Genomic DNA, 19,160 nt, shown 5'->3' on the forward strand with positions numbered 1-19,160 from the left:
CAAAATGAAGTTATTCGACCAATTATCCATGTGTTCAAAAGCATAAAAAATCAAACGCTGGACATAAGGAACACTTCTTAATCAATTGAAACAAACGCTGGAGATAGTTGAGTAGTTACAGAACAGACAGAACATGCGTTCCGTTGTTCCATCCAATCGTGGACGCGCCATCAAACACTCCCTAAATTTCCAGCGGACAGATTCGCAGACTTTTTCTGTGAACCTTTTCGCGAATTCGATTCTCTCGAAGCGTCCTATTTATTTCAAAATGGCGAACTTCGAGTGAGGGGGAGGGAGACGGCAAGCGATGGCGGAGAAACCTCAGCCTCTGCGCGTGGTCTACTGCGGCATATGTGGCCTGCCGCCCGAGTACTGCGAGTTCGGTCCCGATTTCGAGAAATGCAAACCCTGGCTAATCCAGAACGCCCCCGACATTTATCCCGATCTCGTCAAAGGCACTACTCTCCAAATTCCTTTTTGCTCCTTTTTATCCTGTTTTCCTGAAAATTTTATGGGTTTTCATCGGACCCCTTGTTTTTTTCTTCCTTTGTTGCGATTTGCAGAAGCAAACGAGAAGGAGGTGACGAAAGCTGCGGAGCTGCTGCAGTCGACCGGAATCTCCAGCAAAGGCGATAACTCGACAGCCGCTTCCGGTATGGTTCGTTTGCTAGTGGTCTCGGTCCCCCACACCCTCTCTCTCTCATTCGTAAAGATGGTAGTTTGGTGCTTCAACTGGCCGTGGCATTAGAGCGAGTTTGTACTTCGTATTGATTTTTATTATGATATTGATTGGTTTTATGAATGACTTGTGCAATCCGCTAAAGTAGGTATAATTCTAGTGAGAGAAAAAATGGGGGAGTTGTACCTTCCAGTTTGGCTGGTTCATTCCATAGGTTTAATTCAAAGGTGTGCCTGGGAATGAATGGGGCAGGAGGATCATAGAACTACGATATGTTTTTTCGCTGATATGGAAAACTATGGTAATCCTAATAACCCCACCAACTCCACCCCCTTTTTACACTTAGTGGGAATTGCAGCTAACATCAACTAGTTGCCGTGAAGCTTGATATAGAGTATAGAAAACCCATCTTGTGCTGTTCATCGAACTACTTATCTGAAGGTCTTGTTATGCATACCACTGAGCCCACTCCCGTTGTTTTTTAACTGTCACCACCTTTTTTGTCATAAACATCATAATTTTGTGAAAAATAGTACATCTCTTAGCTGATGATCTAATCCTTCTTAACGATTGCAACTCATTAGTTGTCGCATTTAGTGTACAAATATCGTGGATATATCTTTGTAAACAGTTTACCCTGAACCAGAAGGACTAAGATTTGAATAATATAACATTCCAAAAAAAATTATCATAAATTAAAGCTCAAAATAAGGGCAGAGATCAGAAGGAATATTCATAAGAAAAGAGAATTATGTATTAAAAGCTTAAGTTACACGAGCAAAACTAGATTAAAGCACAATTTGCAGCATGTCAATAATAAGAAAAGTTAACTAGATTTTTTTTTAAATAATCAAGCTGGATTTAGGCAGACCCTGACCAGTACAAGCAATCACATATTTATCTATACATTCTTAATGATAGAAAACCACTCAAGTGGTTTATCTTTCCATATCCTATGAGCAGTCACTAAGTCCAACCTAGCCTGAGCCAAAAAAGAAATAAGAGGAAGATGAATTCTTATAAAATGAATTGTTGATATGTCTTGTTTTCGTACTGCAGATAATGTACTAGATGGGTATATTCTCCTAAAAGCAATTTAAGGTAGTGAACCATCATTTATCCGAGACAATATAGTGCTTAATGGTATTATTCCATGGGATATAATACAACGTTCATAAGAATTAATCTACATGAGTGCTTGGGCCTAATATTCTTAGTAGTTAGAATAGTCTTGTTTGCACCAAGGTGGCACTTAGGCATCAACCCAAGGCTCCTTTTATAAAGTAAAAGAAAATTTAAGAAGCTAAACAAAATGAAGAGGAATGGGAAGAAAGGGAGGAGGAGAATAAGAACAAGATGAGAGCTGGGAAAGAAGAAGAAGAAGAGGGATGTGTAGGTTCGGGTTTGTGTTGGATACCCAAATTGACCCGAACCAGAATACCTATGTATGAAGCATGAAAAATTCAGACCCTAATATTATTCGGGTCAACCTTAACCCAACCCGAGCAACATGCAAGTTGGGTTAAGGATGCAATTTTACCTGGACATCCAATTTCCAAACCAACCCAGCTGACCCAAGTATTTTATTTGTACTTTTTAGTGTAAATATACCTTTTAAGCACATTTAAAATTTTATGGTTGGGTCTGGGATTCATTTTCATGACCTGACATAATTCGGGCCTGGTACCCAAACTAGATGATTGTTATTTGGGCAGGTTCACGCAAACCCTGATCATGCACTAACCCGACCCATTGACAACCCTAGGGATGGTGAAGAGTAAGAAGAAGGAGAGAATGAGAGGTTTAAACAACCAAGCTCAATCAAATTTTAGTTGTTCAAACATGGTTTGTGAACAAATATGAAGATCACACTCAAGCTGAAGCTTACCTTGAGCCTAATTTGCATTTGTCTATCCATTCGAACATGATTTTCTTGCGCAGGAGCTTTGTTATAGGTAAGGCAATTCTGGAAAAATCCTGGATGAATCACCAGTAATATCCTGCTAGTCCAAGAAAACTCCTGATGTCACTGACGTTTTTCGGTTGCTTCCAATCTAGTACGGCTTTTACTTTAGTAGGGTCTATGGACACTCCATCCTTGGAGATCGCGTGACCTAAGAACATGACTTTCTCGAGCCAAAATTCGCACTTGGAGAACTTAGCGAACTGGTACCTCCTTAGAAATCCCAATACGATTCGCAAATGCTGCTCCCAATTCTTAGAGTAAATCAAGATATCATTGATGAATGCAATAACAAACGTATTTATGTACGGTCGAAACCCTCGGTTCATAAGATCCATGAAGGCTGCCGGTGCATTAGTGAGTCCGAAAGACATCACTACAAACTTATAATGCTCGTACTTCATCCAAAAGGCAGTCTTCCGAATATCTTCATCCTTAATTCTGAGTTGATGTTTCCCAGATCTAAGTTGAAATTCCACTAGAGGGAGGGTGAATAGTGAAATATGATTATGATCGATAAAATAAAATAACTAAGCAATAAGGCACAACACATAAAACACAGAAGTTATACTGGTTCGGTCAATATCCAGTCCCCAAGCAAACCACTTGAGAATTCCACTATAACATCCGAGTCACCGGATAAATAGTACAACACCCTCTTCCCAAGAGGTCTTCTTCTCTCAATAGAGAAGGGGCACACCCTCTTCCCAAGAGGTCTTCTTCTCTCAACAGAGAAGGGCAACACCCTCTTTCACAGAGGTCTACTTCTTTAAACAAAGAAGGAATACAGTGAATAAACAGATTTACAATACTTCCTATAGAACCTTCAGAATGATATGAATGCACGAATGAAGGATTCTAAGAATGTTCTGTTTGTCACTCAGAGGATACTCTTTGTCAAAGAGCTGGACTTGACTTTTTCTCTTTTCTTTCTTTTTCTTTTTCTCTTTCTTTTTCAAGGCTCTCTTTTCAAATCACGAATAGAAAATTTTTCTCTTTGTAAGCTCACACGTCTATTTCATTCCTCTTGTCTGAATAGTTTATGTGAGTGTGTTTATATAGATTATAAAAAGTAGTCGTTACATTTTAGAATTGTAACTTTTTGAAATGTGAAGTGTTAGGTCATTTCAAAAATATCTTTTAGAGAAGTTCGAGAATGCCTTTTTCCATAAAGGTGAAATAGAGGGTACACTAGTCGTTGTAATATTTTCAGGTAATACATATTTTATGTAAAAAGTCTATTTCTTATAATAGTACATTTGAACGTTGGGTTGTAGTTTTGTCTTTATTCTAATTAATGATTTGAGGTACATTAGTACTTCTTTACTTTAAATGAGTGTAAGTACTATGAGTGCTTTGAGATATGTATTTGTACATAGTCATGACAAGTGTATTCTTTATGTAGTGTATTTCAAAGTCTCCAGAGAGAATGAGGACCAAAAAGAAGGTCGACATTCTTTGGGAAGGATATTTAGAAAGGATTTGTTACAGAAGGCATTTAATGCTTTGTAGAGAGAATGATGACTTCAAGTAAGTCGACATTCTATGGTTATGAAAAAAGGTAACTAGAGTCCTTTTAAAACCATATTTTATTTGTTTTTCTTATGTGTAGCCGATTTATGTTTTTGTCTTCTTCTTGTATTTAAGAAACATTTCATTAGAGAAGATAACTAAGGTCTTTTCAAAAACATATTTTATTTGTTTTTCTTATGTAGTCGATTTTATGTTTTTGTCTTCTTCTTATATTCAAAAACATTTCATTAAAGAAGATAACTAAAGTCTTTTTAAAAACATATTTTATTTGTTTTCTCCATGTAGTCGATGTTATGTTTTTGTCTTTTTCCTACATTCTTTTTTTTATGTTGTCTTGTATATAGTGTAAGGTACAATGATTATATGACAAAAAGTCTTTTTCATAAAAGGTTGTAAGAAGGTACACTTATTATATGACAAAAAGTTTTTTTCATAAAAGGTTGTAAGAAGGTACACTTATTGGTTTTCAAAAAAGAAGCTTTTTGAAACTATCGTATACTTTTATTATATAGTATGTATGAATGAGTATGTAATATGCAAAATGCAAGTTCCTGAAGGTTCTGTTACATATGACTCTAAAGAAGAAAAAAATCTTCATCTTGAGGTAGCCGATTTCTTCATTTGAGCTTTAGGAAAGCATGGCTCATCAAGCTTTTTCTTCAAGGAGTATGATTGCACCATAGTTGTACTTGAACAGGAAGTCTCCATCCTTATTGGGTGAGATATCCTTGCATCAAATACTCGTTAGATTTAAGGCAAAACATATTCAGTCATAATATAACATTATTTCAAGAGAACATATTATCATATCATATAAAATCAAATAAGACAGTGTATCATATTATGTGACATCAAAACCGAGTTTCTCAACATTCTCCCCCTTTTTGATGATGACAAAATATGCTCCCCCTGTCAAAAAGACATTATGCATAGAAATAATAATATGATAAAAAAGTGAAATAATGTTTAAAGAGAGAATATTTCTCCAATAATGGAGACAGGTTTTCTCCCCCTTTGTCATGGACAAAAAGGAGGGATCAGAGTAAAAAAAAATTATTACAGACCAAATATAAAAGTAATTTAAAAGTTATTACAGACCAAATATATAAAAAAATAAGTCTATCTCAAAGGTGGAGAAGGTGAAGGTGGTCGGTTGGCGCGATTCCGCTTGCGAGTCTGCTGCAACAGGGCTTGATTACGAAGGATTCGATCCTGAGTTTGCTCAATATCCATCATAGCAGAAAAGTAATTGAAGGAGGACATTGGATCGGCTTCATCAGAGCCGGGCATGTGCAGGGACCTTAGATTGAAGGTGGTACCATCGAGGATGTGAGAGGGACGGAGGATGACTTCGTTGTGAAGTGGTACTTGGAAGTATTTGAGAATGAGAGTTATAAAACACCCAAAAAGAAGAGGCTCAAATTTCTGATAATGAATAAAGAGGTCGAAAATAATGGATGACCAATTTATCGGAAGAGAAGGATTGCGTAGATAAGAAGAGAGATTTTTCGAGGAACTAATCCCTGGCGGGGACGCTTGGGATAGATGTTGTGGAGAAGAATCTGGGCAAGTAGCTGAGCATGAGGTTGGAGATTCCTCATGTGCCACGGAAGTTGGTAGCAGTTGGTGCAGAGAAGAATTTTTCGAAGTACCGATCGGTCGATTGGTACTATGGTGTTAAGGTCGGTACCGGTGGAATGTAGGTTTAGAATTCGTCCTAGGTCGGAAGCATCGACAGCTGTCCTCGGACTTTGCTGGTGATTGAGGTTTGTTCATGATCAGAAGAGAAGTTGGTATAAAACAATCGGACTAGTTCGGGATAATAGGCAGCTGGAGATGAAGATCCTATGAGAGGTTTGAGTTCAGGGAGATAGGTGTCTAAGTCGAAGAACATGAAGTCGTCAAAGTTGATCAATTTTCCTTCATGAATGGGGCGAGAGCAGAGTGAGTTGTAGTTGTGAAACAAATCAGGATACCTTAGATCGGCGGAGGTGATTACATTGGTAGAGGAGGAAGCCATTATCGAATGTCTTGAAAATAAAGCACTAGGAGAGAAAGGAGCTTGAACCGAGAGAAAGTTTGTAGAAGGATAGAAAAGTTCGAATGGAATGGTTAGAGATGAACCAATTGATTAAATAGAAGGAAGAAAATAATTGTTGATATGAAATGAATGACATTGGAAGTGAGTAACTTTTAGATTTTAGTCAAATAAGGAAATCCGTGAGGAGTAAGTTAAGAGACTTGTGAATGACAAATCAAATCAATGTGTGAGGATAGTGTATTATATTAGATTGAGGAGGACATAGTTATTGAAATATATAGATTTTACTATGGATGAGTTTATCGACTAGTGAGGGAAACCATTAATAGAGTATGGGGTGTCATGTTTTTACAAAAGGATTGATCTTTTTTAAAAATAATGGCCTAACAAGACAAACAACTTGTTACTCTATGTGAAGGGATTCAAAATTCGTGAATGGAGAGTTAAAGACATAAAAAAGATGATGTGGATATCTAGAGAGGAGAGAAAGAAGGTAAAGGACAACATTTACTTGATTTAGATATGACATAAAGTAGAGATAAAATAAATAAAGGTTTGCTTGGAGGTAAGACTTTAAAGGTTCTCGATTTTAGAGAGATATACAATAAGAGAGAGACAAGGTCACGGATGGAAAGAAAGGTCATAGGGTGATCATCTGATGTGTTCTTTGAAAGATATGACATTTTAAAGAAAAGAGTGCCAAAAAAATGTTTCATGATTACTATTTGTAATTTTTTAAGAGTATACGTGGATATGAGAAAGACATATTTTGACTTAGACTAGTGGTGAGAGAGATGATGAGACAAAAAAAAAGGAGAAAGAGTTAAAAATATATAAGAATTGAAATAAGAATAGACATGGAGGAGTCGGATTCAAAAATATATAATAAAAATGAATTCGAGAGATGAAATGAGGAGACAAAGAAATATTTATGAATAAAGGGTAATAAATGTGAGTTGTCATAGAGAGAAGTGAGATGACATATATGGATTTTTGTGAAGGATAAAGAAGTAATAAAAAAAGTTGATGAAAGACATAAAGTTATGATTGATATGAATTATTATTTATATTCTTAAAGAAACTCGACAAGGTTAAGTTTTAAACAAGAGTTGACAAGAATGGAGGCTTAATTTGTATACGAAAGAGATGATAATAGATAGTTTGTAGGGCTATGATATAACAAATGATATAGTAAAAAAAATAATTTACGTGAGAATATGGCAACTAGATCTTTTAAAGGAACTAAATAGTCATTCGATTTTAACTAATAAAGAGTATGAGTTCTCATAAGCTAAGTAGAGAGGTGAAACAATTTACCGTAAGACAAGTTTTCATAAAGGACAAAAAATATTAAAGGAGTTGAGTGATGTGATCATTGTTTAATATAATTAGTTTTTATGGATATGAGAGAAAGGAGATAGGACAAGGAGTTATAATGGATGTGTACTTGAAGGATGACAAGTTGAATGACATAAATAATGTGTCTTATAAGAATACGTGAATATGAAAACTTAGTTTGACTAACTAAAATCGATAAGAAGGAAAACAAATTAAAACAAGATTTAAACAAGACTTATAAGAAGTATTAAGTGTAATTAATTCATAAGTCACTTAGTTTGCATATTCCTAGTTCTCTTCTAATTCGTGTGAAGTCTTCATGTTTTAATGGTTTGGTGAATATGTCTGCTAACTATTGATTAGTGGGTATGAATTCTAATTTAATTATGTTGTTTAAGACTTGTTCTCTTAAGAAGTGGTGTCTTATTTGAATGTGCTTAGTTCGTGAGTATAAAATAGGATTCTTGGATAGGTTTATAGCATTCGTATTATCACAGAAAATAGTTGTATTTTCAAAATTTAAACCAAAATCTTTTAAAGTTTGTTTCATCCAGATGACTTGAGTACAAGCTAGGCTAGCAGCAATGTATTCGGCTTCAGTAGTTGATAATGATACACAATTTTGTTTCTTACTGAACCATGATACTAGTGAGTGCCCTAGCATGTGACATGTTCCACTTGTGCTTTTTCTGTCAGATTTACTTCCAGCAAAGTCAGCATCGCTGTATGAGATTAGATCAAATGTAGAGGATTTTGAATAGAATAATCCAAAATCAACTGTCTTTTAAATATCTCATTATTCTTTTTACAGCTTTAAGATGTGATTCTTTTGGATTTGACTGAAATCTAGCACACAAGCAAACACTAAACATTATATCTGGACGGCTAGCAGTTAAATAAAGAAGTGATCCTATCATACCTCGGTATACCTTTGTATCAACAGACTTACCATCTTCATCTTTGTCCAACACAGTAGTAGTGCTCATAGGAGTAGATTTTGAAGCAGTTGAGTTCATGTTGAACCTCTTCAGAAGTTCACGAGCATACTTAGATTGGTTGATGAAAACTCCATCCTTGGTTTGCTTAATATGCAGTCCAAGAAAGTAGGTGAGTTCTCCCATCATACTCATTTCGAATTCCTTCTGCATGGACTTAGAAAAATCTTCACAGAGAGTGCTGTTAGAAGATCCAAAGATGATGTCGTCGACATAAATTTGAACAATTAGGGTATGATTATTCACTACTTTGACAAATAGTGTAGAATCTGCTTTGCCAACAGAAAAACCAGTTTTTAATAAAAAGGTTTTAAGTCTTTCGTACCAAGCACAAGGTGCTTGTTTTAAACCATATAAAGCACGTTTGAGTTTAAAAACATGATCTGGGTATTGTTCATTTTCAAATCCTGGAGGTTGTTTTACATAGACTTCTTCATTTATAAAACCATTTAAGAAAGCACTTTTAACATCCATTTGAAATAATTTGAAATCCATATAGCTTGCATATGCTAAGAGCATTCTAATAGATTCAAGTCTAGCAACAGGAGCAAATGTTTCATCAAAGTCAATACCTTCCTCCTGGTTGTATCCTTGAGCTACTAGTCTGGCCTTGTTTCTTATAACATTACCTGTTTCGTCTAGCTTGTTTCTGAAGATCCATCTTGTCCCAATGATTGGATGATCTTTTGGTCTAGGTACAAGATCCCAAACGTCATTTCTTTGGAATTGATTCAGTTCTTCAGTCATGGCTAGCATCCAGAACTCATCAATGATGGCTTCATCAATCTTTTTTGGTTCAAGTTGAGAAATGAATGCCATGTTTGCAATCCGTTCTAGCTGAGCTCTAGTTTGAACCCCCTTTGTTAGTTCTCCCAAAATCTGCTTTTGAGGATGATCTTTGATATCGACAAAGGCTCTTTGGTGATCATCTTCATTAGACTTAGCTGTGTTATCTAAAAATAAATCTGTACTTTCAACATCATCATCATTAGTTTGTATATGAACAGATTGATCAATAGATTCACAAAAACTAACATGCATAGATTCTTCAATAGTATTATGACTCTTATTGAAAACTCTCTATGCTTTACTATGACTTGAATATCCTAAGAATATGCCTTCAACAGATTTAACATCAAACTTATCCAGGCTATCTTTTGTGTTTAGGATAAAGCATTTACATCCAAAGACTTTGAAATAGTCTATTCTTGGAGTTCTGTCATAGAATAGTTCATAGGGAGTTTTATTTAATAAGGGTCTAATGAGAACTCTATTTGTTATGTAGCATGCAGTATTAACAGATTCTGCCCAAAAAGATTTTGTAAGATTATTGTGTTGGAGCATAGTCCTGACAGATTCCTGAAGGGTTCTATTCTTTCTTTCTACTACACCATTTTGAGGTGCAGCTCTAGGAAAGGCAAAGTTATGAGAAATACCATGCAAGTTACAAAAATTTTCAAAGAGTTCATTTTCAAATTCTCCTCCATGGTCACTACGGATTTTAACAATAGAACACGATTTTTCGTTTTGTAATTTTTTACATAAGATTTCAAACTGACAAAACGTGTCACTTTTGTTTTTCAAAAATATTACCCAAGTAAATCTTGAGTAATCATCTACAATGACAAAAGCATATCTATTTTGATTAAGGCTAGCTACCCTAGAAGGACCAAAGAGGTCCAGGTGGAGAAGCTCTAAAGGTCTTTTACTTGAAATGACATTTTTTGATTTGAAAGAAGATTTTGACAATTTTCCTAATTGACATGCATCACAAAAATAATCCTTTTTAAAAGATATGTTGGGTAATCCACGTACTAACTTATCTTTAGCTAGTTTAGACATGTATTTAGAATTGACATGGCCCATTCTCATGTGCCATAGATGTTGAGTGTCATTATTAGCTATGAGGCAATGTTCTGTGATGTTTTCTAGGTATAGTTCATATATATTATTCTTTCTTATACCTTTTAAGATGATGTTTTCATTTGTGTCAGCTATGAGGCATGCATCATGATTAAAGCTAACATTATAACCTGTGTCACACATTTGACTGATACTTAGTAGGTTATGTTTTAAGCCTTTAACAAGGAGAACGTCTTTGATAAGAGGTTTGTCTATGTTACCAATATTTTCAATACCAATTATCAAACCTTTGTTGTTATCTCCAAAGGTGACGGTTCCTCCTTCTTTATGATGAAGAACAGCAAAAAGGTCTTGATGTCCTGTCATGTGCTTTGAACATCCACTATCTAATATCCATCTGCTCTTCTTCTTTGGAGCCTGCAAAACATTAAGTAAATCTCCTTTTTGGTACCCAATCGGGTCCTTTTTTGTTAGACTTTGGAACCCATATCCATTTGGATTTGGGTTTGTCTATCTCTTTAGAGGAGTTAAAAAGATTAACATTGTAATACTCCTTATTTAGTTCAGATGAACTTTTCACAAATGTGGTCTTTTGATTTATACAAGAAGGTTTTTTGAAATGAGAGTAGCCAATACCATTCTTGTAAAAAGAGACCTTCTGAGAGGATAAGAGTTTATCCAAGTTCTCTTTACCTTTAGTAATCTTGAAAACCGTTTTCATGAGGTTCTCAGTTTTACTTTTTAGCTTTGAAATCTCTACTTGCATATTTTTAGTTTTGGAGCTAGTAGAAGAAATTTCAGACATAAGCAAAAGATTTTTCTTTTTCAACTCAGAATTTTCACTGTTGAGTTTTTCATTCTCTTGAGAAAGCTTTAAATTTTCAGATTTTAAAACTTTATTTTTGAAACTCAATTTTCTAGATTCTTCAAATAGATCTTGAAAAGCATCTAGAAGTTCTTCAAAGGAAAAATCAGAAATTTCACTTACCGAACTTTCGTTTGCCATGAAGCACATATTTGGAGTTTCGGCTTCATCATCACTTGACTCTTCACTAGTGGATGGTTCTGAATCATCCCATTGAGCATGCAGAGCCTTTTTCTTGAAGAACCTCTTCTTTGGTTCCTCAGTTTTGGACTTTCTTTTGAGAAGTGGACAATCACGTTTTAAGTGGCCTGGCTTATTACACTGAAAGCACATGGGATCTTCTTTAAGATCTTTTCTTTTCTTGTGCCTGTTTGGAAGCCGGTTCCTTCTCATGAAGCGCTGGAATTTTCTGGTAAGTAGCGCAATTTCTGATTCTTTATCTGAGTCTTCATTCTCAGATAGGGCTGGGAAAGCTAGAGTTTTCTTTACTGGTTGCTCTTCTTCCCTTCTTTCTTTCATGTGGACTTCATAGGCCATAAGATTGCCTATTAAGTCGTCCAATGTAAGTTTAGATAAATCTCGAGCTTCTTCAATAGCAGTAGTCTTTTGCTCCCACTCAGTTGTGAGAGATCTCAAGATTTTCTTCACATTTTCAGTCTGGGAGTATGTTACACCCAGAGATTTCAGATCATTGGTGATGTTGGTGAATCTGGTAAACATCTCTGTGATGGGTTCATCTTTGTTCATCTTGAACAACTCATATTTTCTAACAAGAGATGATATTTTGGCTTCTTTTACTTTGTTGGTTCCTTCATGAATAACCTCCAAGGAATGCCAAATGTCATATGCAGATTCACATATAGATATTCTGTTGAATTCATTCTGATCAATGGCACAATATAAGGCATTCATAGCCTTTGCATTTAGGTTTGCCATTTTCTTTTCTTCATCAGACCATAAGTTATAGTCTGCGGATGGAGATGTGTATGGGTGCTCAACAATTTTCCATACAGCAAAGTCTATGGATTTGAGAAAGATAGCCATTTTGCACTTCCAATATCCATAGTTGGAGCCATTGAAGAAAGGAGGACGAGATGCGTGTTGACCTTCAATATCACGAGCATAAGAGGTACATGCCATTTGTGCTGGAAGACTTGTTACGTCGAAACCAGCAAACCTGCTCTGATACCAAATGAAATTCCACTAGAGGGGGGGGGGTGAATAGTGAAATATGATTATGATCGATAAAATAAAATAACTAAGCAATAAGGCACAACACATAAAACACAGAAGTTATACTGGTTCGGTCAATATCCAGTCCCCAAGCAAACCACTTGAGAATTCCACTATAACATCCGAGTCACCGGATAAATAGTACAACACCCTCTTCCCAAGAGGTCTTCTTCTCTCAACAGAGAAGGGGCACACCCTCTTCCCAAGAGGTCTTCTTCTCTCAACAGAGAAGGGCAACACCCTCTTTCACAGAGGTCTACTTCTTTAAACAAAGAAGGAATACAGTGAATAAACAGATTTACAATACTTCCTATAGAACCTTCAGAATGATATGAATGCACGAATGAAGGATTCTAAGAATGTTCTGTTTGTCACTCAGAGGATACTCTTTGTCATAGAGCTGGACTTGACTTTTTCTCTTTTCTTTCTTTTTCTTTTTCTCTTTCTTTTTCAAGGCTCTCTTTTCAAATCACGAATAGAAAATTTTTCTCTTTGTAAGCTCACACGTCTATTTCATTCCTCTTGTCTGAATAGTTTATGTGAGTGTGTTTATATAGCTTATAAAAAGTAGTCGTTACATTTTGGAATTCTAACTTTTTGAAATGTGAAGTGTTGGGTCATTTCAAAAATATCTTTTAGAGAAGTTCGAGAATGCCTTTTTCCATAAAGGTGAAATAGAGGGTACACTAGTCGTTGTAATATTTTCAGGTAATACATATTTTATGTAAAAAGTCTATTTCTTACAATAGTACATTTGAACGTTGGGTTGTAGTTTTGTCTTTATTCTAATTAATGATTTGAGGTACATTAGTACTTCTTTACTTTAAATGAGTGTAAGTACTATGAGTGCTTTGAGATATGTATTTGTACATAGTCATGACAAGTGTATTCTTTATGTAGTGTATTTCAAAGTCTCCAGAGAGAATGAGGACCAAAAAGAAGGTCGACATTCTTTGGGAAGGATATTTAGAAAGGATTTGTTACAGAAGGCATTTAATGCTTTGTAGAGAGAATGATGACTTCAAGTAAGTCGACATTCTATGGTTATGAAAAAAGGTAACTAGAGTCCTTTTAAAACCATATTTTATTTGTTTTTCTTATGTGTAGCCGATTTATGTTTTTGTCTTCTTCTTGTATTTAAGAAACATTTCATTAGAGAAGATAACTAAGGTCTTTTCAAAAACATATTTTATTTGTTTTTCTTATGTAGTCGATTTTATGTTTTTGTCTTCTTCTTATATTAAAAAACATTTCATTAAAGAAGATAACTAAAGTCTTTTTAAAAACATATTTTATTTGTTTTCTCCATGTAGTCGATGTTATGTTTTTGTCTTTTTCCTACATTCTTTTTTTCATGTTGTCTTGTATATAGTGTAAGGTACAATGATTATATGACAAAAAGTCTTTTTCATAAAAGGTTGTAAGAAGGTACACTTATTGGTTTTCAAAAAAGAAGCTTTTTGAAACTATCGTATACTTTTATTATATAGTATGTATGAATGAGTATGTAATATGCAAAATGCAAGTTCCTGAAGGTTCTGTTACATATGACTCTAAAGAAGAAAAAAATCTTCATCTTGAGGTAGCCGATTTCTTCATTTGAGCTTTAGGAAAGCATGGCTCATCAAGCTTTTTCTTCAAGGAGTATGATTGCACCATAGTTGTACTTGAACAGGAAGTCTCCATCCTTATTGGGTGAGATATCCTTGCATCAAATACTCGTTAGATTTAAGGCAAAACATATTCAGTCATAATATAACATTATTTCAAGAGAACATATTATCATATCATATAAAATCAAATAAGACAGTGTATCATATTATGTGACATCAAAACCGAGTTTCTCAACATAAGTTTGATCTTCGAAAATACCTTGGCATTCTGCAACTGATACAAACAAATCTTCGATGCATGATAATGGATACTTGTTCTTGATGGTAGCCTTATTGAGCATCATTCTTGGCAAACCAAGAGAAACACCTAACACTCAAAAGCTGCTCATTCGGGAAAGAGTCATTAATTGACCCCAACTTAGAGGATGACTTAAATGTCAGTGTCGACAGATGATCTGCTACTACATTATGACTTTCACTCTTATCTCGAATTTTGAGATCAAATTCTTGTAGTAACAAGATCCACCGGATCAGTCGCGGTTTGGTGTCTTTCTTACTCATCAAATACCACAAAGCGGCATGGTTTGAGTAGACAATCACCTTGGAGCTCAAAAGATATGATCAAAACTTCTCTAATGCGAAAACTACAACTAGTAATTCCTTTTCTATGATAACATAATTCAGATAAGCATCAGATAGGGTTCTACTAGCGTAATAAATCACATATGGTTTCCGATCAATTCTTTGACCGAGAATGACTACAACCACAAAATCAGAGGCGTCACACATAATCTTAAAAGAAAATGCCCAATCTGGAAATATCAAAATAGGGGTTAAAATCAAGGCTTCCTTAAGCTTAAGGAAAGCCTATATGCAATCAGGGCTAAAGTCAAAGGGCGTCTCCTTAGAGAGTAATGCACATAAAGGACAGGAGATCTTGCTGAAATCTTTGATAAATCTTCTATAAAATCCAGCATGCCCTAAAAACGAACGGATTTGGCGGACTGAGGTAGGTGGAGTAAGTTTTGCAATGGTGTTCACCTTCGTCCTATCTACCTCAATACCTATTTGGGACATAATATGGCTCAATACCACGCCTTGTTTCACCATGAAATGACTCTTTTCTCAACTCAACACAAGGCTATGTCACACAGACTCGGCTTGAAGGTCGACGCACCCGCATCGACATGCCTCGACACGGGTGCGGACACGGGGCAGACATGGTTAACGAAGAGTCAGACTCAGTCAACGCATCGAGGCTGAGTCCATCCACAATTTGGACTCGGTCAATGTTGACCGAGTCTATATTCATCCATTTTTAAAAATTAATTTGGACTCGGGTCCGGATTCGGACCCGACCTAGATCCAAAATAGTCGAGTGGTTGGGGCCCGACCCTTAAGAGGCACAGGGGGAGGGGAATACCCCCCCGAATTCTTTTTACAAAATTCTAGGGTTAGGTCCTCTCTCATTCGAGCTCCGGGAGGCCACCGACGACCACCGCCGCCGGCGACCCTCTGCCACCGACCCTCGAGCCTGCCTTTTCTCTCCTGTTTCTCGGCCACTCGACGCCGACAACCCCTGACGCTCGACTCTCCCTCTCGCTCATCGTATTTCGACAGCCGAGGACAACACCCCTCGTGCACCATCTCCCAACATCGGCGACTCCCCTTTTTCCGGCCACCTCTCAGGTAATATCTCTCTCTCCCTCTCGTTGTCTTCTTCTTCTCCCTGTTTGCGCAGAGGAGGGGCCGAGCCCATCCCTGCCATCCCGTTTTCGCAGGGGAGGGGCCGAGTGTAATGAAGTATGTAGAAGAATTTAAGAATGCAAATGCATTCACAATGTCCAACACCGGACTAATACACAAGCATAAGAGAATAGGATTCCACAAGGAAACAATGCAAAAGGCTACAACTATAAAATGTACTCTTTATTATAAAAGCGGAGCTTGCAAAAAGCATAAGAAATTACAAGGGGATGCATCCCTCTATTTATACACCAAGGAGGCACTTGGGGGCTCCCAATAGAGTCGTTGGGAGCCCCCAACGGTCACAATTGTGACCGTTGGGGGCCCCAACGACTCTATGGTGGGGCCCCTAAGTGTCTCAAAAAGAAAGTTTTAAAAAATGAAAAAAGGAAAAAAGAATAAGGAAAATAAAAGGAGAAGAAAAACATGTACCCCTATCGGGTACTTGTGAAATAACCATAATACCCCTATCGGGTATTATGATATATATATATATATATATATATATATAAAATAGTACATTTATTTTAACACCCCCCTCAAACTTTACGGGGAGATGACCGAAAGTTTGTCAAGAAGAAACAAGAAGCGAGGAGCATGAAGTGCTTTAGTAAAAAAATTTGCGAGCTGGTATTCGGATGTGACATATGGTAGTGTAACTGTCCCACAGAGATACTCATCACGAACATAGTGACAGTCCATTTCTATATGTTTAGTCCGCTCATGGAAAGTGTGGTTGCTGGCAATATAGATGACACTTTTGTTGTCACAGCAGAGCTTCGAAGCACCCGAAATTTCAACTCCCATATCTTGAAGAAGACTTCGAAGCCACACAAGCTCCATTGTAGTAGTTGCCATAGCTCGATACTCAGCCTTAGTGGAAGATAATGAGACTTTCTGTTGTTTCTTGTATCTCCAGGCGATCAACGAATCTCCTAAAAAGACACAAAAGCCAGTAGTTGAGATTCAATCATTTGAGTTACCTCCCCAATCAGCATCAGTATAAGCAAGTAAATTTAATGAAGAGAGTGTGGATAGGAATAACCCTTTAGTTAAAGTATTTTTGATGTAGCGAATGATCCGAAGCACAACACTCATATGCACAGTTGTAGGGGCATTCTGAAATTGGCTTGCGGAGTGCACAACATGAGCGATATCAGACAGATAGGTGAGAGATCCAATGAGTTGCCGGTAAGGAGTAGGATCATCCAGTAGAACTCCATCCTCCAACAGTAGTTTATCATTGATAACCTCGGGAGTCTACTTTTTTGTCATCTAAAATTCCAGATTTGGAACATATATCTGCAGCGAGCTTCATCTGTGACAAAATATACCCTCGGGGAGAGTACGCTACTTCAATACCAAGAAAATACCTGAGAAAACCCAGATCAGACATATCAAAGTTATGTTTTAACATATTTTTAACAGTAAGAATACCACTTTCATCATTGCCTGTGATGATCATATCATCAACATAAAGTAGAAGGATGATAATACTATTACCTGCACTTTTAACAAAGAGAGCAGTGCTAGTATAACATGAACGAAATCCCAATTTTATCATGATAGCACTAAATCTATCATACTAAGCCTTAGGGGCTTGTTTAAGGCCATATAAAGCTTTTAATAATCGAAGAGTTTGACTTTGGTTAAGATTAATTCCCAACGGAGGATCCATATATACTTCTTCATTTAATTGACCATTAAGAAAGACATTTTTAACATTTAGTTGAAATATAGGCCATTTCTTTGATGATGCTATAGCAATTAGAGTTCTAACACTTGTCATGCGAGCCACGGGGGCAAAAGTCTCCTCATAATCAATGCCATATTCTTGTGAGTATCCCTTAGCAACTAATCTTGTTTTATATCGTTCTAGAGAACCATCACTTTTTGTCTTGACTTTGTAAACCCACTGACATCCAATAGCTTTTTTATTTGGAGGAAGTTGAACTATTTCTCAAGTTTTAGCCTTATTTAAAGCATCTAGCTCAACTCTCATTGCTTCAACCTAATGAGGTGTATTTTTTGCTTGACTATAATGAGAAGGTTCATAGTATGAATGCAAGACTATTAGACAAGCTCTATAGTTAGGTGAGAGAGATTCATATGAGACAACCCTATTAGGTGGAATTGATTCCCTAAAGGATCGCCTAAGGGAGATTTCTTCTAGAGGTTCATTAAGCCACAAGAATTTTTCTAAAGCACTAATAGGTTGCTCTAGCTCACGCCGGGTGTAAACTTTGAGATTGTCACAATTAGTTGGTGATACCTCAATATTATGAGAATCATCATTATGAGTATTTTCTAGGATTTCCAGATGACTTAAAGAGTCATCATTTGGATCTTCTAAAAGATCATTGAGAAACATATATTCGATTTTATTTGGTTTATCTAATATTTCAAAACCATTTTCCTCTTGAGACAAATAACTTATTGTTTTTATAGTCAAAGCATCTATAGCCTTTTTGATTTTTACCATATCCTAAAAATACACATTCAATTGCTTTTGGTGACAACTTATCTCTTTTATGTAAAAGCACAAAACATTTACATGCAAAAATACGAAGACGATTGTAATCGGGTGTTAGGTTAAAAAGCTTTTCATAAAGAGAGAGATTATTTAATTTTGAAGATGACATTCTATTGATTAAATAGGTGGAGGTTAACACGGCTTCGGCCCAAAAATTTTTAGGAATATTTTTAGAAATAAGTAATGATCTAGTGGTTTCTAAAATATGTCTATGCTTTCTTTCGGCTAGACCGTTTTGTTGAGGAGTTTTTGGGCATGTTGTTTTAAAAATGATTGAAACTCATTTGATAAGTATTTTTCACTCGAATCGGATCTAAGAATTGATATGTGGCTTTGAAATTGGTTTCGAATTTTTGCATAAAATTCTTTGAAAAAGTTAAAAACTTCCGATTTAAGGTTAAGAAAATAGATCCATACATATCTAGCCTTTAGATAGAACCGGAGATGGTCCTCATACATCGGAATGCACCAATTCAAAAGGTCTTGTTGACACAAAGATTCTTATAGGAAAAGGAATAGACTTTATTTTTCCAAAAATGCAATCTTTGGAATTGATATCTTTTTCTTTACAAAACTTGTTTCCAAAAGGAAAAAGATACATTTTAGAGTAACTTGGATGTCCAAGCCTTTTATGCCAAGTTTCAATATTTTTATCTTGGACATAAGTACAAAAAGAGGTATTAGGGAGCGTTAAGTGATCCATAAAATAAAAATCTCCCTTTCTATGGCCTTGCCCAATCCGCTTTCCGGACCGAAGA

At 36.0% G+C, this 19,160-nt stretch overlaps 1 protein-coding gene across 1 annotated transcript in view; it reads left to right on the plus strand.

Annotated features, from left to right (window-relative positions):
• Positions 1 to 246: 246 nt before the first annotated feature.
• Positions 247 to 19,160, plus strand: part of LOC149830019 (Translation initiation factor SUI1 family protein) — a 137,052-nt gene continuing 118,138 nt past the window's right edge. Inside the window, exons 1-2 of the mRNA XM_090016252.1 lie at positions 247 to 455; positions 564 to 653. Coding sequence (XP_089872378.1) covers positions 308 to 455; positions 564 to 653 — 238 coding nt within the window. The 5' untranslated portion in view covers positions 247 to 307. The remainder of the gene's footprint in view (positions 456 to 563; positions 654 to 19,160) is intronic.

The sequence above is a fragment of the Nuphar pumila genome, chromosome 8 (assembly GCF_984573655.1).
Source record: "Nuphar pumila chromosome 8, dmNupPumi1.hap1.1, whole genome shotgun sequence".
In the NCBI taxonomy this organism is placed as follows: domain Eukaryota; kingdom Viridiplantae; phylum Streptophyta; class Magnoliopsida; order Nymphaeales; family Nymphaeaceae; genus Nuphar; species Nuphar pumila.